General features: G+C 38.9%; 1 protein-coding gene across 2 annotated transcripts in view; it reads left to right on the forward strand.

The window, feature by feature from the left end:
- The window catches only part of abca12 (ATP-binding cassette, sub-family A (ABC1), member 12), a 57,354-nt gene extending 34,981 nt beyond the window's left edge, over nucleotides 1-22,373 (forward strand). For both annotated transcript variants that reach the window (XM_086265909.1, XM_086265910.1), the window contains exons 49-71: nucleotides 409-566; nucleotides 1,279-1,512; nucleotides 1,649-1,796; nucleotides 2,617-2,863; nucleotides 4,078-4,167; nucleotides 5,188-5,275; nucleotides 5,432-5,559; nucleotides 6,272-6,359; nucleotides 6,684-6,792; nucleotides 8,593-8,647; nucleotides 10,176-10,353; nucleotides 10,490-10,605; nucleotides 13,146-13,308; nucleotides 13,458-13,711; nucleotides 14,124-14,331; nucleotides 14,965-15,074; nucleotides 15,651-15,801; nucleotides 18,325-18,459; nucleotides 19,018-19,121; nucleotides 19,459-19,551; nucleotides 19,801-19,906; nucleotides 20,877-21,014; nucleotides 21,482-22,373. In XM_086265909.1, coding sequence (XP_086122035.1) covers nucleotides 409-566; nucleotides 1,279-1,512; nucleotides 1,649-1,796; nucleotides 2,617-2,863; nucleotides 4,078-4,167; nucleotides 5,188-5,275; nucleotides 5,432-5,559; nucleotides 6,272-6,359; nucleotides 6,684-6,792; nucleotides 8,593-8,647; nucleotides 10,176-10,353; nucleotides 10,490-10,605; nucleotides 13,146-13,308; nucleotides 13,458-13,711; nucleotides 14,124-14,331; nucleotides 14,965-15,074; nucleotides 15,651-15,801; nucleotides 18,325-18,459; nucleotides 19,018-19,121; nucleotides 19,459-19,551; nucleotides 19,801-19,906; nucleotides 20,877-21,014; nucleotides 21,482-21,565 — 3,185 coding nt within the window. In that variant the 3' untranslated portion in view covers nucleotides 21,566-22,373. The remainder of the gene's footprint in view (nucleotides 1-408; nucleotides 567-1,278; nucleotides 1,513-1,648; nucleotides 1,797-2,616; nucleotides 2,864-4,077; nucleotides 4,168-5,187; nucleotides 5,276-5,431; nucleotides 5,560-6,271; nucleotides 6,360-6,683; nucleotides 6,793-8,592; nucleotides 8,648-10,175; nucleotides 10,354-10,489; nucleotides 10,606-13,145; nucleotides 13,309-13,457; nucleotides 13,712-14,123; nucleotides 14,332-14,964; nucleotides 15,075-15,650; nucleotides 15,802-18,324; nucleotides 18,460-19,017; nucleotides 19,122-19,458; nucleotides 19,552-19,800; nucleotides 19,907-20,876; nucleotides 21,015-21,481) is intronic.
- The last annotated feature ends 2,601 nt before the right edge of the window (nucleotides 22,374-24,974 follow it).

Here is a 24,974-nt window from a genome sequence, read left to right on the forward strand (position 1 = left end):
ATAAATGAGGAGGTATTTTTAGGCTCTCTTAGCAGATGTTTCTGGAAAATATCATGTAATTGGCGTCATCTCAGACGTTTGGGAGATTTTAGTGCCAGAAAAATCTGTTTCAAAATAAATCTTCCACATCTCTTGCTGTTTCTGTGCCCGTTTCTATGATGTGTTTGCATGATAGAGCTTGCGTTTGGATTTGTCTTTGCAATATTTGCTTTTTAGCTTGTTTATTTGGAGTTGCTGAAGCCATAAAAGTAAGACAAAGCTTTACAGACTAGCTTAGTTGGTAAATATAATCTTACAGATTCTGTTTCGTAATTTTCACCTCCATTTTACATTTGTGTAAGATTTACCTGTTAAAGAAGAGTGTAATATTGCATGTGTAATTTTTTTTTTATATGTGTGCCCTCTCAGACCGCACAATCATCATGTCCACCCACCACCTGGACGAAGCAGAAGTGCTGAGTGACCGCATCGCCTTCCTGGAGAATGGAGGATTAAAATGCTGTGGATCTCCATTCTACTTGAAAGAAAAGCTAGGCCAAGGCTACAAACTTACCCTCACCAAAAAGGTAATCATTTAATCGCCCTGTCAGTCGAAGCAATAAAGACTCATGCTTACAGCAGCTTTTTTCCACAACATGAAATTTTAATGAAAATCTACTTCCACTTATTTATTTTTTAGTGAAATATGCTTTTCCAGCAGACAACTGGTTCTAAAAATGAGAGAACAGCAGCTTTCCTCTGATGCATTTTACTCAGAATGTTTCTTAGCAGAGTGGCATCTTGCAAAGTAAATGGTCATCACAGGCGTAACATTTCACCAAAAGCTTTTATGAAGGAGCTGGACTGTTTGTGTAAAACCAAACCCAGGGTTTTATCTTTTCCCAGATGACATGTTGCGATAGGTCAATTTGTATCAGATATATTAAAAAGGGGCCACATGAACTATGTTAAGACACACAGAAATGATGCCTTCTCATGGATAAATAACGATCTGATTTTGTATATTTTGATCAAACCTGATGTTTCTGTCAGTATTCTGTACCTTAAGAAAAGTGTCCTCTACGATGATAGTCAGCCATTTCAGCAATCTAAAGCAGAAACCATCAGACAGTGTGAGGAAAAAAAGTGATTTTTTCCAAGTTTATCTCAGCTTTGCTTAGTCATATCACTTGTAACTTATGTAAAAAAAACCCTGAAAAGCAGGAACAGTGTGTTATATGTTAGATAGTGTAGTGTAGGTAAGTAAGATTTCACTTTCCTAATCTTTTCTACTTGCAGGTGCAAAACACAGAAAATAAACAGATTGACAGCGCTGAAGTTAAAGCCTTTGTCCAAGCCCATGTACCTGAAGCACAACTGAAAGAAGCCCAGGGCAATGATTTGGTCTACTCACTGCCACCCTTCAACTCATCCAACGCCTCCTCATACCGCTCTCTGCTTACTGCACTGGACTCCAACCTGGATGCTCTACAGTTGGGGGGTTATGGTATCTCTGACACCACACTAGAGGAGGTAAGCTCTCACACTGATGCCGAGTTACATTTAAACTTAATCATACTAACATATCTGCCAGCATATCATAAACCCTAAAAAAAAATAGGGTTATCATATACAGATACTATATATGTTTTTTTATATATATTTGCAGGTGTTCCTCCAACTGACTCATGGACAGACAGAAGCTAAAGCTGAGGATGGCCTCCCATCTGTATCAGAGACGGTTTCCGACAATATATCCATCGACAGCTTGTCTTTAGACGACAGTGACAGCAGCACAAGCTTCAGCGACAGGATCAGTGAGTTCACTGTTTGTTTGTTTTTGTTGCTGTTGTTGGTTTGTTTGTTTTTGTTAACCAATTGCTGTCATCTTCTTTTTGTAAAAAAAAAAAAGCCGCTAAACTGATACCTCTGACAAAAAACAACGAAACAAAAAAACACTGATAAAAAACAGTACATACTACAACGTCAAGACAAGGAAAATTAAATGACAGAAGTTTTATAGTCAAAAAAGTTAAATTCTGTTAATATTCAACAGTATCTTTAATCATACAGAAGAAAACAAGAGACTGAAAATACAAAGAGAATAGATGGTTGAACTTTATAATTAACATAACATTTATTCAGCATCACACACCTTTAGACCTCAGAGTTAACACTTGTCACTTCCAGCAGTCATGCATGTATTAAAGTGAAATAAGAGATTACTATAAAAGCTTTGGTTACACTTTAAATATAAACACCACCAGCTCCAACAAGACAAATTCTCACAAATTAACTGGATTGATTTCTTAAAGGTGGCCACATATGGAGCAATGCCTGTCAGAGTCTCTGCTTTTCAAAACATTGCGTTTTTACCCGAGCTCGTTATTTTAAATTTGACGTTTTCATAGACAACCTAAAATATTTTGCCAATACTCTGCTAAGCTTGTTCTACAACTTCTACAACTGGAGCAGTCTTCTTGATGGATTGTACTGTCATTTTTTGTGTCTGCATGGTAGCCTTTAGCTTTACTGTCTTTAAAAGACAACGAAGGCTTCATAAAAGTACTGAGATAGCAAGTGAATTTGCCCCAAAATCATTCTCTCCTCGCTCTGCTCTCCTTTTGTGTGTTTCAGACCTTACCAGTTCATCCACAGTGACCGGCATGGCTCTGGCCTGGCAGCAAATGTCAGCCATCCTGATCAAGAGATTCCACCACAGCCGCAGAGACTGGAAGGGCCTGATTTCCCAAATCCTGCTTCCTGTTCTGTTTGTAGTGTTTGCTATGAGCCTGGGGTCTATCAAAAGCGACGTGCAGCACTATCCTGAGCTACAGCTCAGCCCTGCGCTCTACAAGATCGGACCAAGCTACTCCTTCTTCAGGTCAGTACCTGCAGAAGTGAAAATACAGATAAACCATAAAAAGAGACAAAACAGAAGTTAATTAGGCAAATAAGTGTGCTTCTATGTAACATGTTTGAAATATTTGAGAATATCTCAGGAAGTTAGTTTTTGAGTTAGCAACAAATAAACACAGAAGAGTGAAAATTCTACTGGAAAAGAGGAAAGTAGTTTTATGATTTGCCAAAGTAGCAATATAAAACAAGCCCACACTTTTGGACATTGTATCTGGGGAACCATATAAATCACATAAGCCACAGGGCTACAGACAACTATCATCATAACAGATGTTGGTAATCACTTCCTGAACTGAATGGTTGATACACCACCTTACTCGACGGGTTCACTGGGGTCTGCATCATTTGCAGGAGGCATGCCACACTTGTTATAAAAGGATTTTGATTTGATTCTGTAGTTTGTTGAAGGGCATGTGGACCTTAAAATGCGAGAGCACAAGAGACTATGTGAGGGTAAGAGATGTTTGCGATGAAGACGGCTACAATGTGAGATCAAAGGAAGAGAGATTAGGAGTGCCAGGAGATTGCAAGATGTCTTCATCCTCCCGATCTGCTGTTGTTTGATCAAGGAGATATGTAGCAAGAGAGAAAATGCTGAGGTGCCAAACTGTATCAGAGACCGTATGGATGCTCCTCCCAGTCCTCTTTAGTTTGCTATACAAAAGGGATTGAAAATGATAATTAATTATTCATCTCAGAAACAGTGTTTTTTTCGCAGTGCAGAAGAAGGTTATAGGTAGTTTAGGGTCAGAGATGCTTCAGCGTTTCAACATTTTTGGAACTTTCCCGGAACACTGTGTTTTCTTAGTTTTTTCTAAGAGTGATGCAAATGTAATATGATTTTTATTTATGAGGCTACTTGTGTGCGTTTTAAGGCAAGGAATGGTAAATAAAACAAATCTACTTAAATTTAAAGTGACAAGTCAAATGTCCTCATTCTTTCTCTAGTTGCTCAGAGAAGCCATTCTAATGGTTACATTAGTAACCATTAGTTAAATGCTGTTGATCCTTAGCCCTCAAATCATCACATAAATTAGGTAAAATCTGGCTGGCTGGCTATCAGTTTTAGCAGTCTGCTTAGTGGATGCTCATGAAATAAACCTTTGTGTCTGTTATATCCTCTTATTGTAACATATCTGGCGTTCCCGAGTCAAGGCTAACACTTTTCTGATTCTACAGCAACCAGAATCCCAACTCACAGCGTCTGGCAGACACCATGATGTCATTCCCTGGGATGGACACCACCTGTCTTGACAAGCCTGATAACCTGTAAGTAATTATACTACTAATGACATCTTTTTTGTTTGTTTTTATCAGTGACATGCTGATTCCTGTACTTGCTTTCTCTATGTATTTAAGCCTTTGTCAAATGTACAGCGTTTTTATATTTCACTTCATCCAAGTCTCTTTCCATCTTTATTTTACAAGGCTTTCCTCTCTGCAATTCCTGTCGCTGTCTCTGGTCTCTCTCCTGTCCCTCCACTCTTAATTTCTCTGCTGCTCTGCTCAGTGCATGTGGCTGAAAGCCTGCAGCAGGACTCTGCGATGTGAGAGCATCATCTGTATTCCGTAAACACCCCGTGTTTATAGGGAAGATTTTCCCCTTGCAGGCACTCAAATCAATGTTGGCACTCATGAACCAGACCTCAGAGGCATTTTAAAATTCTCAGGAAAATAAAAAAAGAGAGTGAGAGAAAGAGAAGGGACAGAGAGAGCGAGAGAGAGAGAGACCCTGTCATGGAAAAAGAGGCTGCATGTCTGCTCATCATGTCCAGTAATTACAGCAGGACAATGACTGATTACTGTATTTACATTTTTTTTTTACATACCGGTATATAGAAAATATATTGCATCATCCTCTGATTATGATCATTGTTACTTGTGTGTGTTAGAAATCTAAAGTAACAGGTGTGTATGCAAATAATATTGCTGCAACCTGTTTTTGATCTGCACAGAGCGTCCCTGAAAGCATTTGGCAGAGAGCAAAATGCGTGGGAGTTGAACATCAGCCCACACAAACAGAAATTTCACACAATATGATATTACAGCACACATTAACAGCTTTGAAAACTGTTATCAAAGGAAAGATTTAGATCCTGATCTCACAAAAATCATGTAAGCCTACAGCTACTTCATAAACGGTTTTAGATTTTACAGTTTTCTTTCTTTTAGCGGGCCATCATATCTCCTCACTTTCAAAATATTTTCTGGGGTGTGTCTAGGGAGAGTGTTGTGGTATGTACCGCTCACTGCAAACTCACTTCATTTCACTTGGTGAAACTTTTTCAGTGACTGCACAAGAAACACAAACAAGTGGAGCTCCAGTGGAAACACCACGAAAGGATTCAACATCTGCAAATGCACTCGGAAAGAACAGGTGAGACTAGGTCACCGAGAACAGTGCGATTGAGTGATTCTCTGTGTTCTCACTTGTGTGTTTGTGTGTGTGTGTGTCAGCACATAAACGTGTTTCCTGTGCTCATGTTTTTTTGAAAAAGGGAAGATATTTATTTATCTTTTCTTTGCACTGCAGATTTGTGACAAAGACAACTACCAGCCCCCCCATACGGAGATCCCTTCATCTCAGATTGTTTATGATCTGAATGGCATCAATGTGGAGAACTACCTAGTGGCTACAGCCAATGACTTCATAAGGAACAGGTGAATGGAGCCAATATATCCATGTGGTTAATGAAGCCACAGTGAGACTTTTATACATGCCTCACTGATAATTTACTGTACCCTGTGTTGCAGTCAAAGTATTCTCTGATTAAATGAGCCGAATTAAGCAATGTCCAAGTACATTCAAATTTCAGCATACTGTGGCATATTGCTCAGAATTTTAAATCATATTTCATAACATTACATCATTAAAATGAGCTACGATAGTTAGGAATCGTTTGCAAATCTTTTCGTTCATTTCATTTTTTTTATTAATTCAGAGGAGACGATTGACCTAAATGAAATTCCAGAATTCTGCAAGCAGTCTCTGAAATAAAGTTTGTTAGTCATCTGGGAGGCTTTAAATGCTCTTCACAGTATTCAGTTGCATGGAATGACTGGTGTTTTACCAAAGAAAGATGTGCAGAAATCTAATTAATTATGAAAACTAGTTAGTAAGTGCCTAAAAGTATAGTTTTCCTGATTTCTCAGCTTGACACAAATTGGTTTCTAGCACCTTGTTGATAATGGTAATCATACTTATAATTTGGGCTTGGGTGCTTTTACCCTGAAATGGTTCTCTCATCTGCATATGTTGAAAATTTACTCTTGATTAAAAGCAAAACAACCAAGTGAAAATCACAGTGCGTTACATCGAGTTTCTCACTATCAAGCAAAGCTCCTTGTTTTAGTCAATGTTTTGTTTTTCCAGGTACGGTGGTTTTGCTTTTGGCATGCCACTCCCAGCGGACTTAAAAATGGACATCACAACAGTGCCCAAAAACCGTACGCTGTCTAAGGTAACGTTCTCCCACTGCTTCCCTGCCCCTTTTCTTATTATCAGATTAATTGCCGTACTGATTAGTTGTCAAGAGTTAAAACCTGATGTCTTAACCAAACGTGTTTACTCAGTGCATGGAAATGGAGCTGAATTGTTACACCATCATTTTCATCATAAATATGCTTTACTGCAGGAATTGTGCCAGCGTAGATGAAGACGTCTGCCTTCTTTGTGTTATTAAAGTGTTTTTGTTGTTTTAATATATAGTATACCTACATTTCCTGATCTCTAGTGTTGTGAATGTTGTTCGTTTTTATGCATGTCTGTGTTTTTGCTTGTGTAGGTCTGGTTCAACCCTGAGGGTCACCACACAATGCCAGCATACTTAAACAGCCTCAACAACTTCATCCTACGCTCCAATCTGCCAGCAGACAAGGATCCACGCAAATATGGTAAGCTAGAATTGGTGAAGAAAAAAAAGTAAAAGTCTTAGTACACATGTTTGAGATGTCACTTCAACTGATGGGGGATTCTGTACAAAGAAATGCATTAATAACAAACATCAGTTTTATCTAACTTTTGGAATACTGAAATGGATTTTGGCCACAGCTTACTCTTATTTGTAATGTGATTAAAGTGAGTTTTAGAAAATGTACCGTATATGTATGTTATGTTATGTTATGCCTTCAGGCACAAAACACTGGTTATTGCAAAGATAGGGTAAGGCAGAGATTGAAAAAGACATGACTGCACAGGAGAGAGGCACATCAGTATTAGAAAGCTGCCCCTCACTGATAGCCCGGTGCATTTTGTATACTAAACATACAGTAAAGAAAGCTGTAAACAGTGTGTTTACTCATGGTTCATTTCACTGGATTAAAGCCAGGGGGTGCTGTGTGTCCTTACGCTCACATCACTATGCATGGTGAATACCGATGAGTGCCACTCACTGGGGAGATCTGCTAAAGAGAAACGAGGCTGGCCCACGTTTTCAGTACTGTTTCAGCTTCTGAGTATTATCCTGACCATCTGCCTGCAGGCAGGAGTACACAGTCATGCACTCATACACAAATGCATATATAGAATTGTTCATAAAAACATGTATGAATAGCAGAACGGGCACACACACACATTTATTCCCCAGTGGATGATAAAAGTGCTTGAGGGTAAAGTGTAACCATTTAAATGTTACCTGCAAACTCAAAGCGGTGGCAGGGGTTGTCCGGGGTGGAGATCCAGGGAGATTGCTTTTCAAGGTGACTGCTTTATCTGTTAAAAATTATATCCTAGCCTTTGCATTGTGTACTACAGTTTAATTTTGGGGTTGGGCCCCATTGGATGTTTGCATCAAACCAATTTTTCAACTCACTCTTGCAGGATTTCTGACTACAATTACCCACTGGTGCATTTGTACAAAAACACTACTGTCCAGATTATAAACTCAGATTACTCTTACCTGCAACTGTGTTGTTTATTTCAAGTTTTTCCTCACCCATCCCCCAGAAATCATTGATTTTCTCACCTGCCTAATAGTCCACCTTTAGAAGATTTGATTTGAAAACACATGCTCAGCTTGAGTCTCTTAGAACTAAACATAGTATAGATAATCAATTTCTTTAGTTTAGCCGGTTGAACTACACGTCAAACATGAACAGTTGCTTTTTAGGTTTTGGGACTTCTTTTAGAAAAGAAATGGCACAAATTCAAAGGCTCAGGTTCTCTAAAATGGGGGTATTTGCCCATTTTCAAACCACTATGACAACATAAATAATATCTCTGCATATAAATATACTTATTAGTAAAACTCTTCCTAATTATCATTGCAAATGCACAAACCAGGTATGGGAACATTTGAATTCAGTGCAGTCGTCTTGTAGTATCAGTAATTACAGATGTTTTAGGCAGTGGTACTAATCAATTTCATCAAAGTTGTCTTGAGTAATGCTAATCCCGCAGCCTGCTTTGGGGCTTCTGTGCTGTAGGTGAACTCACAGTCCTATTTCAGGAAATGCAAAATATGTAGGGCTACAGTTCATGTCTCTGAGCATCTCAAAGACCCAGAAAAATGATAAAGAAAATTCAATTTCCTTTGTGCGCACTGGCAAATGAAACCATCTTCCGCTATATTTTTCAATTGACTGTGTCCTAGGCTAAGAGAATATCATTGCTCATTTGCTTCCTGTGCTGAAAAATAGCTTGCATGCTGTTGTTTTTCTTTTGCTAACACAGTACTCTGTTTCTTTCTGTTACAGCCATTTCAGTTTACAGCCAACCCTATTTTGGACGGGCGGATGATGAAGATATAGTGTAAGGGTCATGCTTAAAATTCTTCTGCAGAATTGACTGCTAGTGCATTACTAGACAAATAATCTTAGAAAAATAGATCTGTATTTGCATCTTAATCTGTGAAAATGTTCCCTAATTAATCATGTGTTTATGTGTTTGGGGGGTTTTTTGTTTTGTTTTTTTACATCTAATTCAAGATGGATTCAGGGCAAAGATGTACATGACAAAATTATTTATACATATTTGATTTTCTAAATTGATTTCCTTAAGCTTACAGTATTGATCAGAGTCCCAATTTAATGAATGTTTTGGAATGAATATTTCGGTAAAGGTGGAAAAGAGATTTAGTTTAAATGGATGTGTGCACATGTTCCAGAGGAGCAAATCAAATACATCATTTTGAGAGTGGATTGGACTGACCTTGTGTTCTCTCTAGAGCCTTATTACTACTAAGCATCTTACTGGCAATTTTAGAGTTATTGGTCAGTTTTTCCACATATGTCACATTTATGTTCAGTGTCTGTGTAAAACTTTAATAGGTGTAGTCTGCTGAGATGCTGTAGCAGCTGAATGGGTGATATTAGGCTTCCTTACTAGATGTATTGATTTGCCCTGAGCTGTGTTAAAGATACAGCAGACTTATTACTCTAAATGTCTTGATTCTCACAATATAGTAGCTTTGCCCATGAGAGAAAATCTAAGGCTATGCTGGCTGTCTTGATAATAAGCCTGCTCTGTAGCTGTCGCTCCTGACTATCCTCTGTAGTTAGTGCTGCCCTGAAACGCCCACCACATGTCCCTTTCTGTTGTTCTCACTCCTTCTCACTCAGACACTCTGCCAGCTTCATCTTCATCCTCTTTTCAGCTTCGTGCAGTTCATTGTGTTTAGTTTGAGGTGTTGTGCCCCAGCCAGAGGGGAGTGGTAAAAGTAGTTCAGTTGCGTGCAGGGTAGGCGAAAGAGCACTGGAGACGAACAGGTACTGGCTTGGCATCAAGAAAGTTTAAATGAACACGCTGAGTAGAAGACGAACTGAGGGGATCAAAGCTTCAACTGGATTTCTGGGGTCTAATCTGGACAATAGGCTCTGCAGTCTCACAGAAACACCCTTGGCATGCTGACTGTACAGTGTGAAGTTGTTCTCTGCGTGAAGTGATCTGTTTCTCTTGCTGTTATCTTGTCAAAGATGATTCGCAAGCATCTCTTTTTCTTTCACAAAGCTGTTTGTTATTAATGGGATTCCATTCATTGTGAGATTCCTCAGTAGTTCAAATGAGTCACGTCCCAGTAGGGAATAATATGATAATTCTGGTTAAAATGAGCTAGTATTTTCAGAAAATACATACACCTGGTTGAACGCCAGTTTATATTCACTCTTCTGCACCGTTTGTTGTTGCTATTGTAGTAGTTTTAATTCAAAAGAACAGAACAAAAAAATAAAAACACAACACAATAAATACATGGCCCAGTAACATGATAAGTGCATTATTCATGATAACTCAATGGTTAATGGTATTTAATCACATCACCTGGATGATCTTTTCTTCACAGTGTCCAGGGAGTGCTTCACATCCTTGTGGCTCTGTGCGTGCTCACAGGCTTCTCAATTACAACAGCCAGTTTTGCCCTCTATGAAGTCACTGAGCACCAAAAAGGGTCCAAGAGGCTTCAGCACATTGCTGGCATCAGCGAGTCCTTCTACTGGATTGTAAACTTCATCTATGACATGGTAACGTCGTATTTCTTTAATTGGTTACAATATTGAAAACCATGTGTTCAACTTAATTTCATCCATATATCTTTTTCAAAAGTTATTAAACGAAGTGACTTTCTGTTGCTGCATTGTGCCCCACCTTTTTCCATAGGTCATCTATTTGGTCCCCGTAGCTGCGACCGTTGTTGTGATTGCTGCCTTCCAGATTCCAGCATTTACAGAACGCCAAAATTTGGGTGCCGTCACTCTCCTCCTGGTGCTCTTTGGGTCAGTAACTTTGAAAAAAAGTAGATTCACTAATTGTAGTCACATTGTAGTTGTACTGGAGTGTATATTGTTGACAAAAATGTATTTGATAATGAACCAGTCCTTCGTGTGGCTGAAAATTTTGAAGGACAATCTTTTAGAGATTGTTCTCTCTACAGTAGCTATACTACTTGATTGTTTTCCATTATGAAAGCAAACATTTATTTTATTTTAACTTAATTTGGGTATCATTCTGTCATATAATATTTTAATACTTACTAATGGCTAAAGTCAGAGCACATGATAGTGTCACAAAATATGGATGCAACACAATAGCAAAGTAGCAGTTAGACAAGCAGTCAGATTGAAAGGTTTAGTGCAGGTAATATTTGCTACCACTTCATAAAGAGGGAAATTAAAGAGACTTCTAATGGCCTAAATGTTCACTTGGATAATGGTCTGTACTGTAATGACTGCTTATGCCACTTTTAGTTGCAATATACAGTATTGTGCAGGAAAAAATGCTGTAAACAAAGAAGGCTTTCAAAAATGGAAGTTTAATAATCTTTTATTTTCATCAATCAACAAAATGCAGTGAATGGACAAGAGAAATCTAAGTCAAATCTATATCTGGTGTGACCACCCTTTGCCTTCAAAATAGCATCAATTCTTCTAGGTACACTTGCACACAGTTTTTGAAGGATCTCGGCTGGTTGGTTGTTCCAAACATCTTGGGGAACTAAACAGAGATCTTCTGTGGATGTAGGCGTCCTCACATCTTTCTGTATCTTCATGTACTCCCAGACATATTTGATGATGTTGAGATCAGAGCACTGCGGGGACCATACCATCACTTCCAGTACTTCTTGTTCTTCTTTGTGCTGAAGATAGTTCTTAATGATTTCTAAATGGGGTCATCGTCCTGCTGCAGGATACATTTGTGGCCAGTAAACAATCATTTATATTTCTGAAAACATTCTTTGTTTCCAGCATTTTTTCACACCTGCCTAAAACTTTTGCACAGTACTGTAACTATTTTTACTTACCTCTGAGTTTATTTTCAACCTGAACCACACTGAATGATGGACATGTTTATAAAAAATGTTTTAAGGGAACCGCATCAAATCTGTCATAGAGATGGTGAATGTGTTGTTCTGGCTGTTGCCCTGCTGAGACAACAGCAGGAAGTGTGTGAAGTTTCCAGAAGCATCTGCACTGCTCTAAACCAAACCTATTCATTGAATGGTGCTTTATGCTTGCAGCAGGCCCATCACCCTCAACATGAACCCAGCTCATCCAAGGAGTCAAACAGGGAAAATACTGATTCATTCAAATGCACAATACATTTCTTGCAGAGGACTTTCCAAAGTCAAGCAATCATTGAAAGGTTTATACATTTTCAAAAGCCTATCTCCACACATGCACTGCAATTCTGTGCCAGTAGGTTGGATTTACAGCGCAGAGCATAAGGACGAGCAAATGCTGCAAAAAAGTTTATTGTGAATTTCTTGCTAAGACAGATGGCAGTAGGACTGCAATGCTAATGGAAAATCACTACTAACGTGTTTATCCCATTCAAGGCAAAGACACCAGAGAGGGAGAAAGGGGGGAATCAGGAAGCAACAGGGCTTATGGCAATAACAGAATGACTTAGTATGAGACAGAGGTTAGCTATAATCTCGAAATACAAAGGTTTCAGTTCAGTCTGACAAAGAGATTTAGATTTGGGGATGGTATCAAAACCCCTGATGTGTCATGTTTCGCCTCATCTGAATTACTGGGATTATTTACATCAATCCCCGAGCTGCTGCTGAGGTTTACACTCTTGTGTTTGCCGTTGTTGTTTGGAGGCCTAGTCCTGAGCCCTAGATTTTAGAAAGCCAAGTCAGGACTCTGCTTCTCATTTATCAGACAGATGTCTCCTTCCCAAGCAATGAGTAATCACAGTGCTCCATCTGTCAGGCTGCACCCACCTGGTCTGGTGTTCAGCCTTCTTGCTTCTGTTCCTTGTCATGGCTTGGCACCCACACTTGCCTACCAAGCACTTTTTTTGGGCAAAGCATGCAGATGCTTTGTCTCTGTCTGTCTCTATCTGTTTGTGTCTGTCTGTTTCATTTCCCACACTGCTCTTTTTTTTTTTTTCATTTCTTTCTCCCTTCCTTCTCTTACTCTCTGTATTGCTGACCCAGACTTACCAATCAAATGGACAAACAGATTATGCGAGGGAATATAGGGAGAAGTCATTTATCTTCCTCTATTTTGGCTTCATGACTGAATGTTTACCCTCATTGTAGCATGGTATATTCCACCTTCTCTTTTCAGTATTCTTTGCTGGCTTCTTTTTCTTAAGGCTCATAGCTACTCTGTCTGGCTCTCTTCAGACAAGCCTATATTTTAGAAGGTGCATTTGTAAGCAAAACTGCACACTTTCTCTATTAATTTTATGTTATAACCTTCTGTTTTCTGTATTTCAAACCAACCCAACCATGTTACCGCAGCTTTGAAGTGCATCTGTGGAGTTATTTTTTTAAGTTTAAAATGCGATTATTCTGTCATCTCAGGTTTTCCACCTTCCCATGGATGTATCTGTTTGCCGGGATCTTCAGGGATGCAGAGATGGCCTTTATCATCTACGTGTGCATCAACCTCTTCATCAGTGTCAACACCATCTTGACCACCTGCATCCTCTACTTTCTGGGTCAAATATCAATGCATAATCCTGAGGTAAGATTAACTGTAAGAATCAGGGGGAAACTTAGAAAACATACCTTGCTTGTCCATTGACAGGAGAGTGAAGAATTCAAGATGAGCTCAGTTAAACTCAGTTTCACATCCTCAGATCTTGTCCCCTCTTCTGTGCTTCTCTCCTGTAGGCAATCCAGAAAATCTTCCAGAAGCTGAGCTACGCCTTCCTCATCTTCCCCCAGTTCAGCTTTGGGAATGGGCTGATGGAACTGGCCAGAGGTGACATAGAGGTCCAGATTCTCAGTGGCTATGGAGTCGATGCCTATAAGAACCCATTCTCCACAGAAGCTCTGGGATGGATGTTCATCTCCTCCATCATCCAGGGCCTGGTCTTCTTCACGCTGCGTCTTTTGATCAACAAATCTCTAATGCGCAAAGTCAGGTGAGAAACACAGAAATAATATAAAGGAGAATATACATTCACAGAATCTTTAACTGAGATCAGTTTCATTTGCTTTCTTTAAAGGTAGGATGGACTTGCAAATGCACAAGATGTGTTTTCTGCTAACACTGATAAAGCAGTCTTCTTGTAGCCAAAAATCTGAAAATGAGATGTAATAAATGCAGATAATATGCAACCGGGTGGTTAAATATGCAACAGAGCAACATTAAGTAATTAGAGAAGACAATTGCAAGTAAAATTAGATTTTTTTTATTCTAAGTGGGCCAAGATTTTGGTGATTTTATTTATTTTTATTTTTTTGTGGCAGGGACGGGGGGTGATAAAGCATTTATATTAACTAGAATGCCTTGCACTTATTTAAAAACAAAACATCAACCTTTCTGTATTATAGGCGTCTAATTTGCTACATCAAGACTGTGCCTCAGGCAGCTTATGATGATGATCAGGATGAGGATGTGGTATCTGAGCATCTCAGAGTGGCCAGTGGAGCAGCTAGCTCAGACATACTGCAAGTCAACCGGCTCACAAAGATCTATCAACACCTCAGTAAGAAGGTCCACGCTGTCAAGAATCTGTCTGTGGGCATCCCTGCAGGAGAGGTAAGCCTCAGAGGCAGGAGCACAGAATACTAATATAGTAAAGCTGTTCTAAGGCAAGAGGGTATTGTGTAATAATGTCTAATCTCTTATGGCAGCAGCATAACTCTATAATTACCCAGAAATCACACAGCCTCTGTTTTGTTATTTCTGAAGAGCTGTACGGTGGTACTAGTCGCTGTGTGCAATGGACTCGTCAAAGATTGCAATTAATTTAAAATACCAACAGCCTACTGTTATTAACACAGCTGAGGATTTGGAGCCACTGTTGGCGGCTATAACAAGCATGTACAATATTGTACATTTTAATATGGACTAAAAAGACGGGCCAGCATTTTCATATTCTTCTGCAGTCAGTAAAAAGTGATCATTTTAAGCTGTCGTTTTAATTTACTCTCAAAGCCTTTATTTTATTTTGACCAATTTCAGTCCAGTCTTTGATCCGAGTCATTTTTATTCTATTACTTCAGATGTCTGGTTGTATGAAAAAGTTTTCTTTGGACACACTTCTTTTTTACATAGTTTTGCAGCACTAAATACTGACCTGGCTAATCTTTAAAGAGCCCAGCTTTACGTCACAATACTGCATAATAGCAAAATGCTTGAAGTTACTAAGAAACTAGTGTTTATTTTTAGTGCTTTGGCTTGCTGGGAGTGAACGGAGCAGGAAAAACTACCACCTTCAAGATGTTGACTGGAGACGTTAGCCCCACTGATGGCACTGCACAGATCAAGGACTGGGATGGGTAAGCTTTATGTAACATGTGAATGTTGCCTAGTGCATGTTTGTATTTAATCTGTTTTTCTTTATTACCCCCTTCTTCCACCGCTGGATTAACTTAGCGGGAATAGTTGTGTTTTTATGACCACTCTTGCATTTTAGCTGCACACTAAAGTGATGCAGAGATGTCAGGATAAGTATGTACACATTCCAGCAAAATAAAGATGACTTATAGAATTAAACATTTACAAGAAAGAATTTCATTTTATTGGTACAGGTGCATAGGTAATTCCAAAATTTAATTACGTAATGCAATCATTCACATATGAGGGATGTTATTATTTTTTTATTGGGGAAAATTTGAATATGATAGTTTTGGGATTTAGAAACTAGCAATTTTATCTTAAAGATGTATCTGAAGAGCTTTCATACAAGTAGCAATGTACAGTCCTGCTGTGTTGTCAGTATATAAAGTGGATATTAGCAAGCTAGATAGCACCCCACAGACAGCAGATCCTCTGAAACACCCTACATGCCTGTCCCACATCATGTGGTGAATGCTGCTTAAGAAAATCTTTCTTTGTGTGTGTTTTCCCCCCAGACATTTGGTAGACATCATGGAGTGCCAGAAACAAGGAATTAACATCGGCTACTGTCCTCAAGTGGATGCACTGGATGATTTGCTCACTGGAGAAGAGCATTTGTACTTCTATGCTCGCATACGTGGCATCTCAAAGTGGGAGACAGACCGGGTAAGGAAGAGCTGCAGACGCAGTGGTGCCTATTGTCACTTTGCCAAGTGACAATAGCATTCAAAAAGTGACACGGGATCTGATATAAATTCAAAGGTGCACTTCCAGCGCAGGACTAGAAGCTGATGCTGCTCCTATGCATACTGAATCAGAAAGTGTGCAGCAATGAATGATGTGTGATGAAAGCTGTAGAATCTGTAGCGAAATGAAAAAGCTTTTGTTGTCAGCTTGCGCAGTCCAAACATCAGAATTGAGCTGATGTAGTATGCATTACTGCGGAAAAATGTATATTTAAATTCTGCTTTTATGACGGGAGAATCTTATTTGACATGCCACTAAAGCCTCAATCTTCTCATTTATCATTCCTGAGACCTAATCAATCTTGCTTCTGTGGTGATTGCTGAGTGTGTCTGCTTATTAGAGGACTCTGCAGAGCAACCAATCAGCACGTGATGTGTGCTCAATATCAATATCCCATCAATATTTCTTTTTTGAAAGACAGAGAAGAACAAAAATAAGCAGCTCTTAGGAGTGTGAAAAATTGTGGAAAATATCATGACAAGCTGTAAGCGCTGTCTGCTTTTTTCTCTTTCTTTGCACCATTTTGAGGTCAGAATGAAGAACAACAAAAACATTGTCTCTGACAGTCTCAGGCATTTTACCAACAGAATTGAGCACGCACATTACCAAGAGTGCTGCACATAGATACACATGCTTACACAGACAGTAAAGCACAGAAATGGATCTGTCTGACACTAATCACCCTCACTGCTGTTGTTACAGCCCCTCCTCTCCGGTCGGTATACTGACAACAATGGTTATAATGGCAACTGCAGCAGCATCAGGCTAATTCTCAAAGCTGAGGTTATATATAGAGTTCCTCTTATGTTGTCTCCTACTGACAGTCCCCTAGCTGTGCATAATGAGACAGGCCTTAATGGGGTCATTTTTCATTGACATGGTTTTGTTGGCTTAATGAGCTGTAACATCAAAGGTGATAGAAAGCAGCTTTTATGAGAGAACATAAAAACATCATATTTTGATTTGAACCTGCTGCATGAGGAATAGTCTATGTTACCAGTCTTTATCATTCACATAACAAAATACTGTGTATTTGTCTAGTATGAAATTGTCTAGTATAAAACTTTTAAAAACAGTGAATGGTAATGAAAACTCTAGACAAAAGGCGAATTGTCTTACAGAGAAACAGCAGAGACTCTATGTGAAGGTATCTATTGCATTAACTTGCTTCATCGATCTGGTTTCCAAATTTGCCAACTAATGGGAAAAAGACTAAAGCCTACCAATGGGAAATCACTTTAAGCTATTTGAAAATGTAGTTGTATTTACAGCACACTATTTTATTTGATTAACAGGGAAGCCTTGAAGAGTTTTAAGTGACTGAAATGTTTATAAGTCATTAAGGGTTTTTGATCCCTGCTGGGTTTAACACACAGGATCAACTGCCATGCACCAAATGGATTATACTGCATCAGCTTCTGCAGCCCCGGGACTGCATAGAGTTTAGATAGAATAAAGTCACAGTGTAAAGTCATCACTGCTGTACAAACATAATTAAATATTCATGGAAGTGGAATAGATAGATACCTTAGTTATTTGTTGTGTGGCTGTACTGGACGAAATGGGAGAAAGCGGTTACACGTGTAACAGGAATATAAAATTGGCAGTAAGAAATAGTATCCACCTTTACCTTTTATCATGTAAATCTATATTTTCCTGTTGTGAAAACAAGTATGTGTAGTTATATATTAGATCTCCACTGAGGGTCTCCAGTTGAGTTCTTTGCATTATCTTAGAGTCTCTACCTTACAATATAAAGCGTCTTGAAGTGACTGCAGTTGTGATTTGGCTGTTAAGGAACAGCAACTGTTTGAAGCTTTATCATGTGGCTGAAGCTAGGAGCAGCATGGTAGTCTATAACACTGTCTCATTTTGCTTTGGGGTGAAGGCAGGGGGTCAAACAGCCACGAGGAGCAATCATTAGACCTATCGACTCCTGTTACATCACTGAAAGACCATTACACATCCCCTGCAATGATTAGCAGTTTACAACAGACGGTGTTTGGACATTTCCATGATCTACATTCAGATATATATAATACATAAAGAGCATACATAACATAATTTCTTTAGGGATTAATAAAGTATTCTGCTTCTGATATAAACATGGATGGAAAAAGGCAAAGCAAATTTTATTACCTTTAATTATTGTTGTTTTCTATCATTAATCTCGTGCTTATCACTTAGCATGTAAAGTGTCTAAAAAGAAGATTACAGGTGGTAGTCCATGCAGTAATAAATAAATGATTTGCTTTGACCACTGGTACTGCACCACCAATTAAAAAAGAAAACAGACTGCTAATTAAAAATTATTACAATGTAACCTATCTGTGTAGTCACATTCTGGCTGGGATTAGTGAATGCCAAACTAGAGTCCTCTCACGTGTGCTGTTTGTTATTTTGTCCATCCACTTTGTAATCCCCTGCATGTTTCCTCTGTAGCTGGTGAACTACCTACTGAAGAGGCTGCAGCTCAACTACCACAGAAACATCATTACCGACGGTTACAGTTGTGGCACCCGAAGGAAGCTCTCTACAGCGCTGGCTCTCATCGGGAATCCACAAATCCTTCTCCTGGTGAGAACACACCTGTTCACACTGCTGTAGCTGCACATTTAATTTCCTAACAAGTCACCAGACAACAAATATTAAACTAACTCTGCACCGTTCTTCCTGAAATGGTCTTTGAAGGAAAGCAGATATCGATCACTTAGACTTGACAGATCGCATATAGTTAATTAGTCTGCTTACCCAAGCTTACCCGAGGGGTCTTGCCTGTAGCTTTTAAGTTTGTTTGTGCCTATGTCTCCATCAAATCCTCTCTCTCTTTTTCCATCCCTTTTTGTCTTCAGCTATTCCCTTTTCCTCCCCGTGTTTTCTTCAGTAACCAGTGCTCCCTTGTTTGATTTGTCTTCATTTCTCTGTTGTTTGCTCTGCATGCAACACTGGACCTCCCATCCCCATTCCTATTTTGCATTTATATATGTGTTTACTCTCTCTTCTTTGCTGTGCCCTTCCCTCTACTGTATGCACTACGCTGTGTTTGCTACATGCTGCCTTCCATGTTTTCATTTGATGCCTTTATGCTGTTTTGACCATTCCTCTATTCTTGTCTCATTCCTCCGTTATCCACAGGATGAGCCAAGCTCTGGCATGGACCCTCGTACTAAGCGTCACCTATGGAAAATCATCTCTGAGGAAGTGAAAGGAAAGTGTGCTGTGGTTCTCACATCCCACAGGTTAGAAGATATCATGCACCCATTATATGACCTCAGCACAAAGGAGAGATTTGTGCAGAGATGATTAGCATTCTAGGACAAAGCCATTCAATCTTTTTCCCACAGCATACTCTTGATAACAAATGTAATAACATATATATGTGTATGTATATATATATATATATATATATATATATATATATATATATATATATATATATATATATGTATATATATATATGTATATATATATATACATACATATATTTCTGTGTGACAGCTGGCATGGGTAATTACTTTTATCCTAATGGACCTTTGTATGACCTTTTATCTTTCCCTCCTTGTCTCCAAATCTCAGCATGGAGGAATGTGAGGCACTGTGCAGTCGTCTTGCCATCATGGTGAAAGGTCAGTTCCGATGCCTGGGCTCCCTGCAGCACATTAAGAACAGGTTAGTGACCTCTCCTCATCCTACAACCCTGCCATTACTGCTCTCCACACCCTGTCTCCACTGCCTCTCTTTCTTGCCCCCCATGGTCCTTTGTGCAGTTGAATGCTCAATTTAATTTGTAAGAACAGTGCCCTCCACCACACACACACACGCACGCACACACACACACTCTCTCTCACTCCACCACCAGAGCCCCATGCCTCAGACATGTAAGAACTCTGCTTTGTTCATAAAATCTCCCTTGTGCAGGTTTGGCAATGGGTTCACTGTGAAGATGTACTTGGCTGAGGCCTCTTGTGACGTAGGGAAAATCACTAGCTTCATGCAGCGCAGATTCCCCAGCACTTATCTCAAGGTGAGTTATCCAGAGCAGTCAAGAGTACTTGGTAAAAAAAGGACTCTTGACTACTTTCTGTGCATATTTTTAAATATACACTATAAACTCTAAAGTACACGAGGCATTAATGATCAACTGATAATTAATAAGGCAAGATACTCTTAAATTATGAGCCTTTTTTGGGTATTATTTCCATCCTTTATTATTTGCCTAACAAACTAATATAATAAATCCACAGATGCAGTGATTGTGACAAATCCTGGCAGTATTCCAAGGTCTTTTAGATCGTTTATGTTTCTGGTATATAATTATATATAACAGATGGATATATAAATATGGCTATATTTGTCAGTGTTTAAGGCAAACGTGTTAGCAAACAGTTGCTTATTTACACATCCAGCAGACATGAATCAGCATAAGCACTAATTTGGTGTCATGTTTCTATCTGCCTCACTCTTCACCAACTCCTGAGGGAATGTGGGAGTGAACCAAAATAGCAAAGTTGTTGCCCGTGAAAGCGCTAAATCAGTCATTTAAGCATGGGGTTACCTTCCGAGCTGGGTGATCATTTTGTGTATTTGTCACTGTGATTAACCGTGTTCCCTGTACACGTTTGAATCAGTGTTAATATGATAATAATGATCAGTGCACCATTAAAGAATCTATAAAAAATGAACTTTGTCTGATACCTCGCTGCCCATGTGGACTTTTCTTCATTATAATGCTGACTTGCTCAGCTAAGAATAGAAGGAAACTCATTATATAAGAACCTGCTGTGCCCAGAGCCCTTACCAAAAGTACAGTGCGTATACAGTATTTAAAAAAAAAAGTAGATTTTCTACCCCCAAAATAATGTTTGCAGCATTGTAAGATTAAGAAGGATTTTATTTTCTTCATACAAGTGCAAGAATCAAATTATAGTTAAAGAAGAACGAGCACTTTCTTTTAACTTTTTACCTCACATTTGGCATCCTTTTCCAACACACAGGACCAGCACTCGGCTGTGGTGGAGTACCACGTCCCATTTGCTCCTGGAGGTTTGGCTGACATCTTCGACCAGCTGGAGTCCAACAAGACTGCTCTGCAGATCAAGCACTTCTCTGTGAGCCAGACCACACTGGATGAGGTGAGAAAAAAAAGAGACAACATAAACTGAGAGAGGGGAAGAACTAGTGTGAGGTTTTTGTAGGTGTGGGTTGATGGTGGCAAGGGACAGAAAAAAGCGACGGGGAGTGAGAGAAGAAGAGAGGTGGGAAAAGAAGCAGGGACACAAGAAAGCTGAGTGGGAGTGAAAGACAGAGAAAGAGAAAGTTTAAAAGAGGCAGAGGGAAACTGACAGAGGGGAGGCCTGAGGGAAAATAAATGGAATATGAGTTAGGGTGAGAATCCAAGAGCTTTATATGCAGCCAGTGCTGATATTCTTCAACCACTTTACCCCTTTGAGGCTTGGGGATTGGAACATACTATAGGCAGAAGACAGGACAGGAGGGGTGGGGGGGTTGGGAAACGGACCAGCCAAAATTAAGCAGGTCAGAGAAAAATAATTGCCTTTCATATTGACATGGCTCTTACATTATTGCTGAACCTTCACAGGTCTTCATCAATTTCGCCATGGGAAAGATCGGCATGGAAACCATACCAATTGACGCCGAAGATGAAGATGAAGTACAAGCATAGAGCTGACTGCCATCTTTAGTGTGTGTCCATTCACACTAAATCTGACCTTAATATAGTAGAAAATGTGACTTAAATGTTTGTGGGTTCTTTTTAGGAATATTATTTTTTAGTCACTTGACTGTGAATATGAAGGTTAAATTACACTTTTTTTCTTACCAAATCAAGCTGTTGATGAAAAGCATAAGAATACATGGCCAGTCTGCATACACGAGTAGATGAAGTGAATAATTACTCTTCTACATAACACTGTTTGCATGTTCACTTTGAATCATTCAGGTAACATTATATATGACGTTTACTTTAATTATGTAGTCTGTTAATTTCTCTCTGTGGCTAGGGTTCTTTTTACCTACCTACCTTTACCTAGAATATTAGACCATAGCTAATAAAATATTTAGAATGATTTTTAATTAAGGTCATTGGTGGCAAACCATCACTATACAACATCATAACATACTCATTTAATAAATATATAACACAAACAAAAAGTAATGTATTTTTTTATGTGAACTATATATAATTCTGCTCCTGAGATGAAATTTTGCCCTGTACCTGTGCATGTGCAATGACAATAAAGTTGAATTCTATTCTATTCTATTTTAAATTTGACAAAAGAAAATATTGACACTGAGAGCTTAATATGCACTTTCCCCTCACTCATTAACACTTTCTCCAAGGGTATATGTAACTTCTGGAATGACTGTACTGAATATTTAATAGACTTTTTTGCCTATGGACCTGCTCCATGTGGTATTAACTGCATCAAGCCTATTTTTTTATAATTTAATAAAGCTATTTTTCAAGTGCAGCTGCTGTTCATTTGCCTACTGTTTATGCTTCTACTATTTTTCTGCACAGGGACTATTTAAGATCTTTGATTTTGCTTCAGTGGTCAATATAAGTTATAAAAACATTGCAGATGTATTATTGCATTTCTACTAATTAATTCAGTTCAGTTCTATCCATTTATTTTCATATATTTTCATATATTATTTTCATATAACCAGCTATTTTGTGCTGTAAGGTAAACACCCTAACATTCATATAATGCCCTATGAGCAAACACTTTGCGACACTGGGGAAGACCGTCCTTTTTACAGGAAGAAACCTAAGGAAGGGTTGAAAGAGGTAGCATACTGCAGTGGCTGGTGAGGGGAAAGGGGAGACCAGAAACAACAAAAAAAGGTTTCAGGAAAAATTTGACAAAAGTTAATAACATGCAGTACTGGTATATAAATGCACACGGACTGAAAAAAAGGGGAGTGGGGGAGATGTACTTGGTGCATCAAACAAAGTCTCTCAAGTACCTTGCACCTATAATAGCAAACGTTAAAGGCTAATCTTATAAGCGGAAAGAGTTAATGTCTTCCAAGCCCGAACTAGGATCTGGTTCCACAGTAGAGGGGCCAGATATCTGAAGGCTCTTTCTCCCATTCTACTTACATAAACTACAAATCACAAATAAGCCTGCAGTTTGAGAATGAAGTGCTCTGTTGGAATAATATGGTGGTCCTGTGGTAAATGAGGTCTATATAAAGTCTGATCATTCAGGGCTTCGTGCTGAGGAGAAAGATTTTAAATACAAATCAGGATGAATCAGGTTTTTTTCCTCATCCTAGTCTTAGATGGCACATTAGTGGCAGTGTTTTGGATCAATTGAAGCCTCTTCTGGGACCTTTTAGGAAAAGAAAAGTCTATCATAAGGAATTACAGTAATCCAGCCCAGATATAACAATTGCAAGGACTTGGTGTTTTTTGAGCATATCTGCAGAAGAAAAATCATTCCTAAAGATCTGTTTAACATGCCAGTCAGTATATATATATATATATATATATATATATATATATATATATATGTATATATATACATATACATATATATATATATACATATATATATACATATATACATATATATATATATATATATATATATGTATATATGTATATATATATGTATATATATATATATGTATATATATACATATATATGTATATACATATATATATATATACATACATACATACATACATACATACATATATGTGTAGGAGAGAGGAACAGGGAAGTGTACTGGTATCAATTTTCAAGAACAAGAGTGATGTGCAGAGCTGTAGTAACTACAGAGGGATAAAGTTGATGAGCCATACCATGAAGCTATGCAAACGAGCTGTTAAGAGCAGCAGTACACCTTCATGCCGAAAAAGAGCACTACAGATGCAATGTTTGCTTTGAGAGTGTCGATAGAGAAGTATAGAAGCGTAGAAGAGATTGCGTATGTGAAAGTTGTGAAGGACATGTATGAGGACAGAGACACAGTGGTGAGGTGTGTGGTAGGAGTGAGAGATGAGTTAAAGGTGGGGATGGGATTACATCAGGGATCACCCTTGAGACCCTTCTTGTCTGCAGTGGTGATGGACAGGTCGACAGATGAGGTGAGGCAGGACTCTTTGTGGACAATAATGTTTGCACATGACAATGTGATCTATAGTGAGAGTAGGGAGCAGGTGAAAGAGAGCCTAGTGAGGTGGAGGTATACTTTGAAGAAAAGAGGAATGAGAGTCAGTAGAACTGAGACAGAATACATGGGTGTGAATGAGAGAAACCCAGGTGTAGAGGTGAAGTTGCAAGGAACAGAGGTAGTGAGGGGAGTGTAAATACCTGGAATCAACCATCCAAAGTGATAGGCAATGCACAAGAGAGGTATAGAAGAGAGTGTAAGAAGGGTGGAGTAGGTGGAGATGAGTGTCAGGGGTGATTTGTTACCGAAGACAAAAAACAAGAATGACAGGGAAGTTTGACAAAATAGTAAAAGTGATGTATGGTTTGGGGATAGTGGCTTTAATGAAAAGACAAGAGGCAGAGGTGGAGGTTGCAGAGTTTAAGGTATTCATTGGGAGTGAGCAGGAGGGACAATATTAGAAACGAGTATTTCAGAGGGACAGCTCAGGTTCAGCAGGTTGAAGAAAAGTCAGAGAGGCAAGGCAGAACATGTGTAGAGAATGTGAATATATCGCACAAAAGATGTTGAATATAGAGCTGCCAGGCAGGAGGAAAACACAAAGACCAGAGAAAAGATTCATGGATGTTGTGAAAGAGGACTTACAGAGGCTCGGTGTGACAGGAAAGTAGTACACATAGGGTGAGATGGGGCAGATGATCCACAAGGAAGCAGCCGAAGGAAGAAATTAAAGAAGTTGGACTGTCACTCTAACAAAATAGGGAAGTTTAGATCATCCACTGTATATAAGATATTATCCATAGATATACCACAAAATAATGTTCAGTCTTAACATATTTATTGGTATTCATTTCTCACTGTCCACTTCACACGTCCGATTCTCAAAAAAACAACAAAAACCCCTACGTCAGGGTTTACGTCATCACCGGTGCCCGTCGACCAATCCA

The sequence above is a fragment of the Aulonocara sp. 'chitande type north' Nkhata Bay genome, linkage group LG16 (assembly GCF_057382095.1).
Source record: "Aulonocara sp. 'chitande type north' Nkhata Bay isolate Kocher_YH1m ecotype deep benthic linkage group LG16, A_spYH_male_GT1.1, whole genome shotgun sequence".
Lineage (NCBI taxonomy): Eukaryota > Metazoa > Chordata > Actinopteri > Cichliformes > Cichlidae > Aulonocara > Aulonocara sp. 'chitande type north' Nkhata Bay.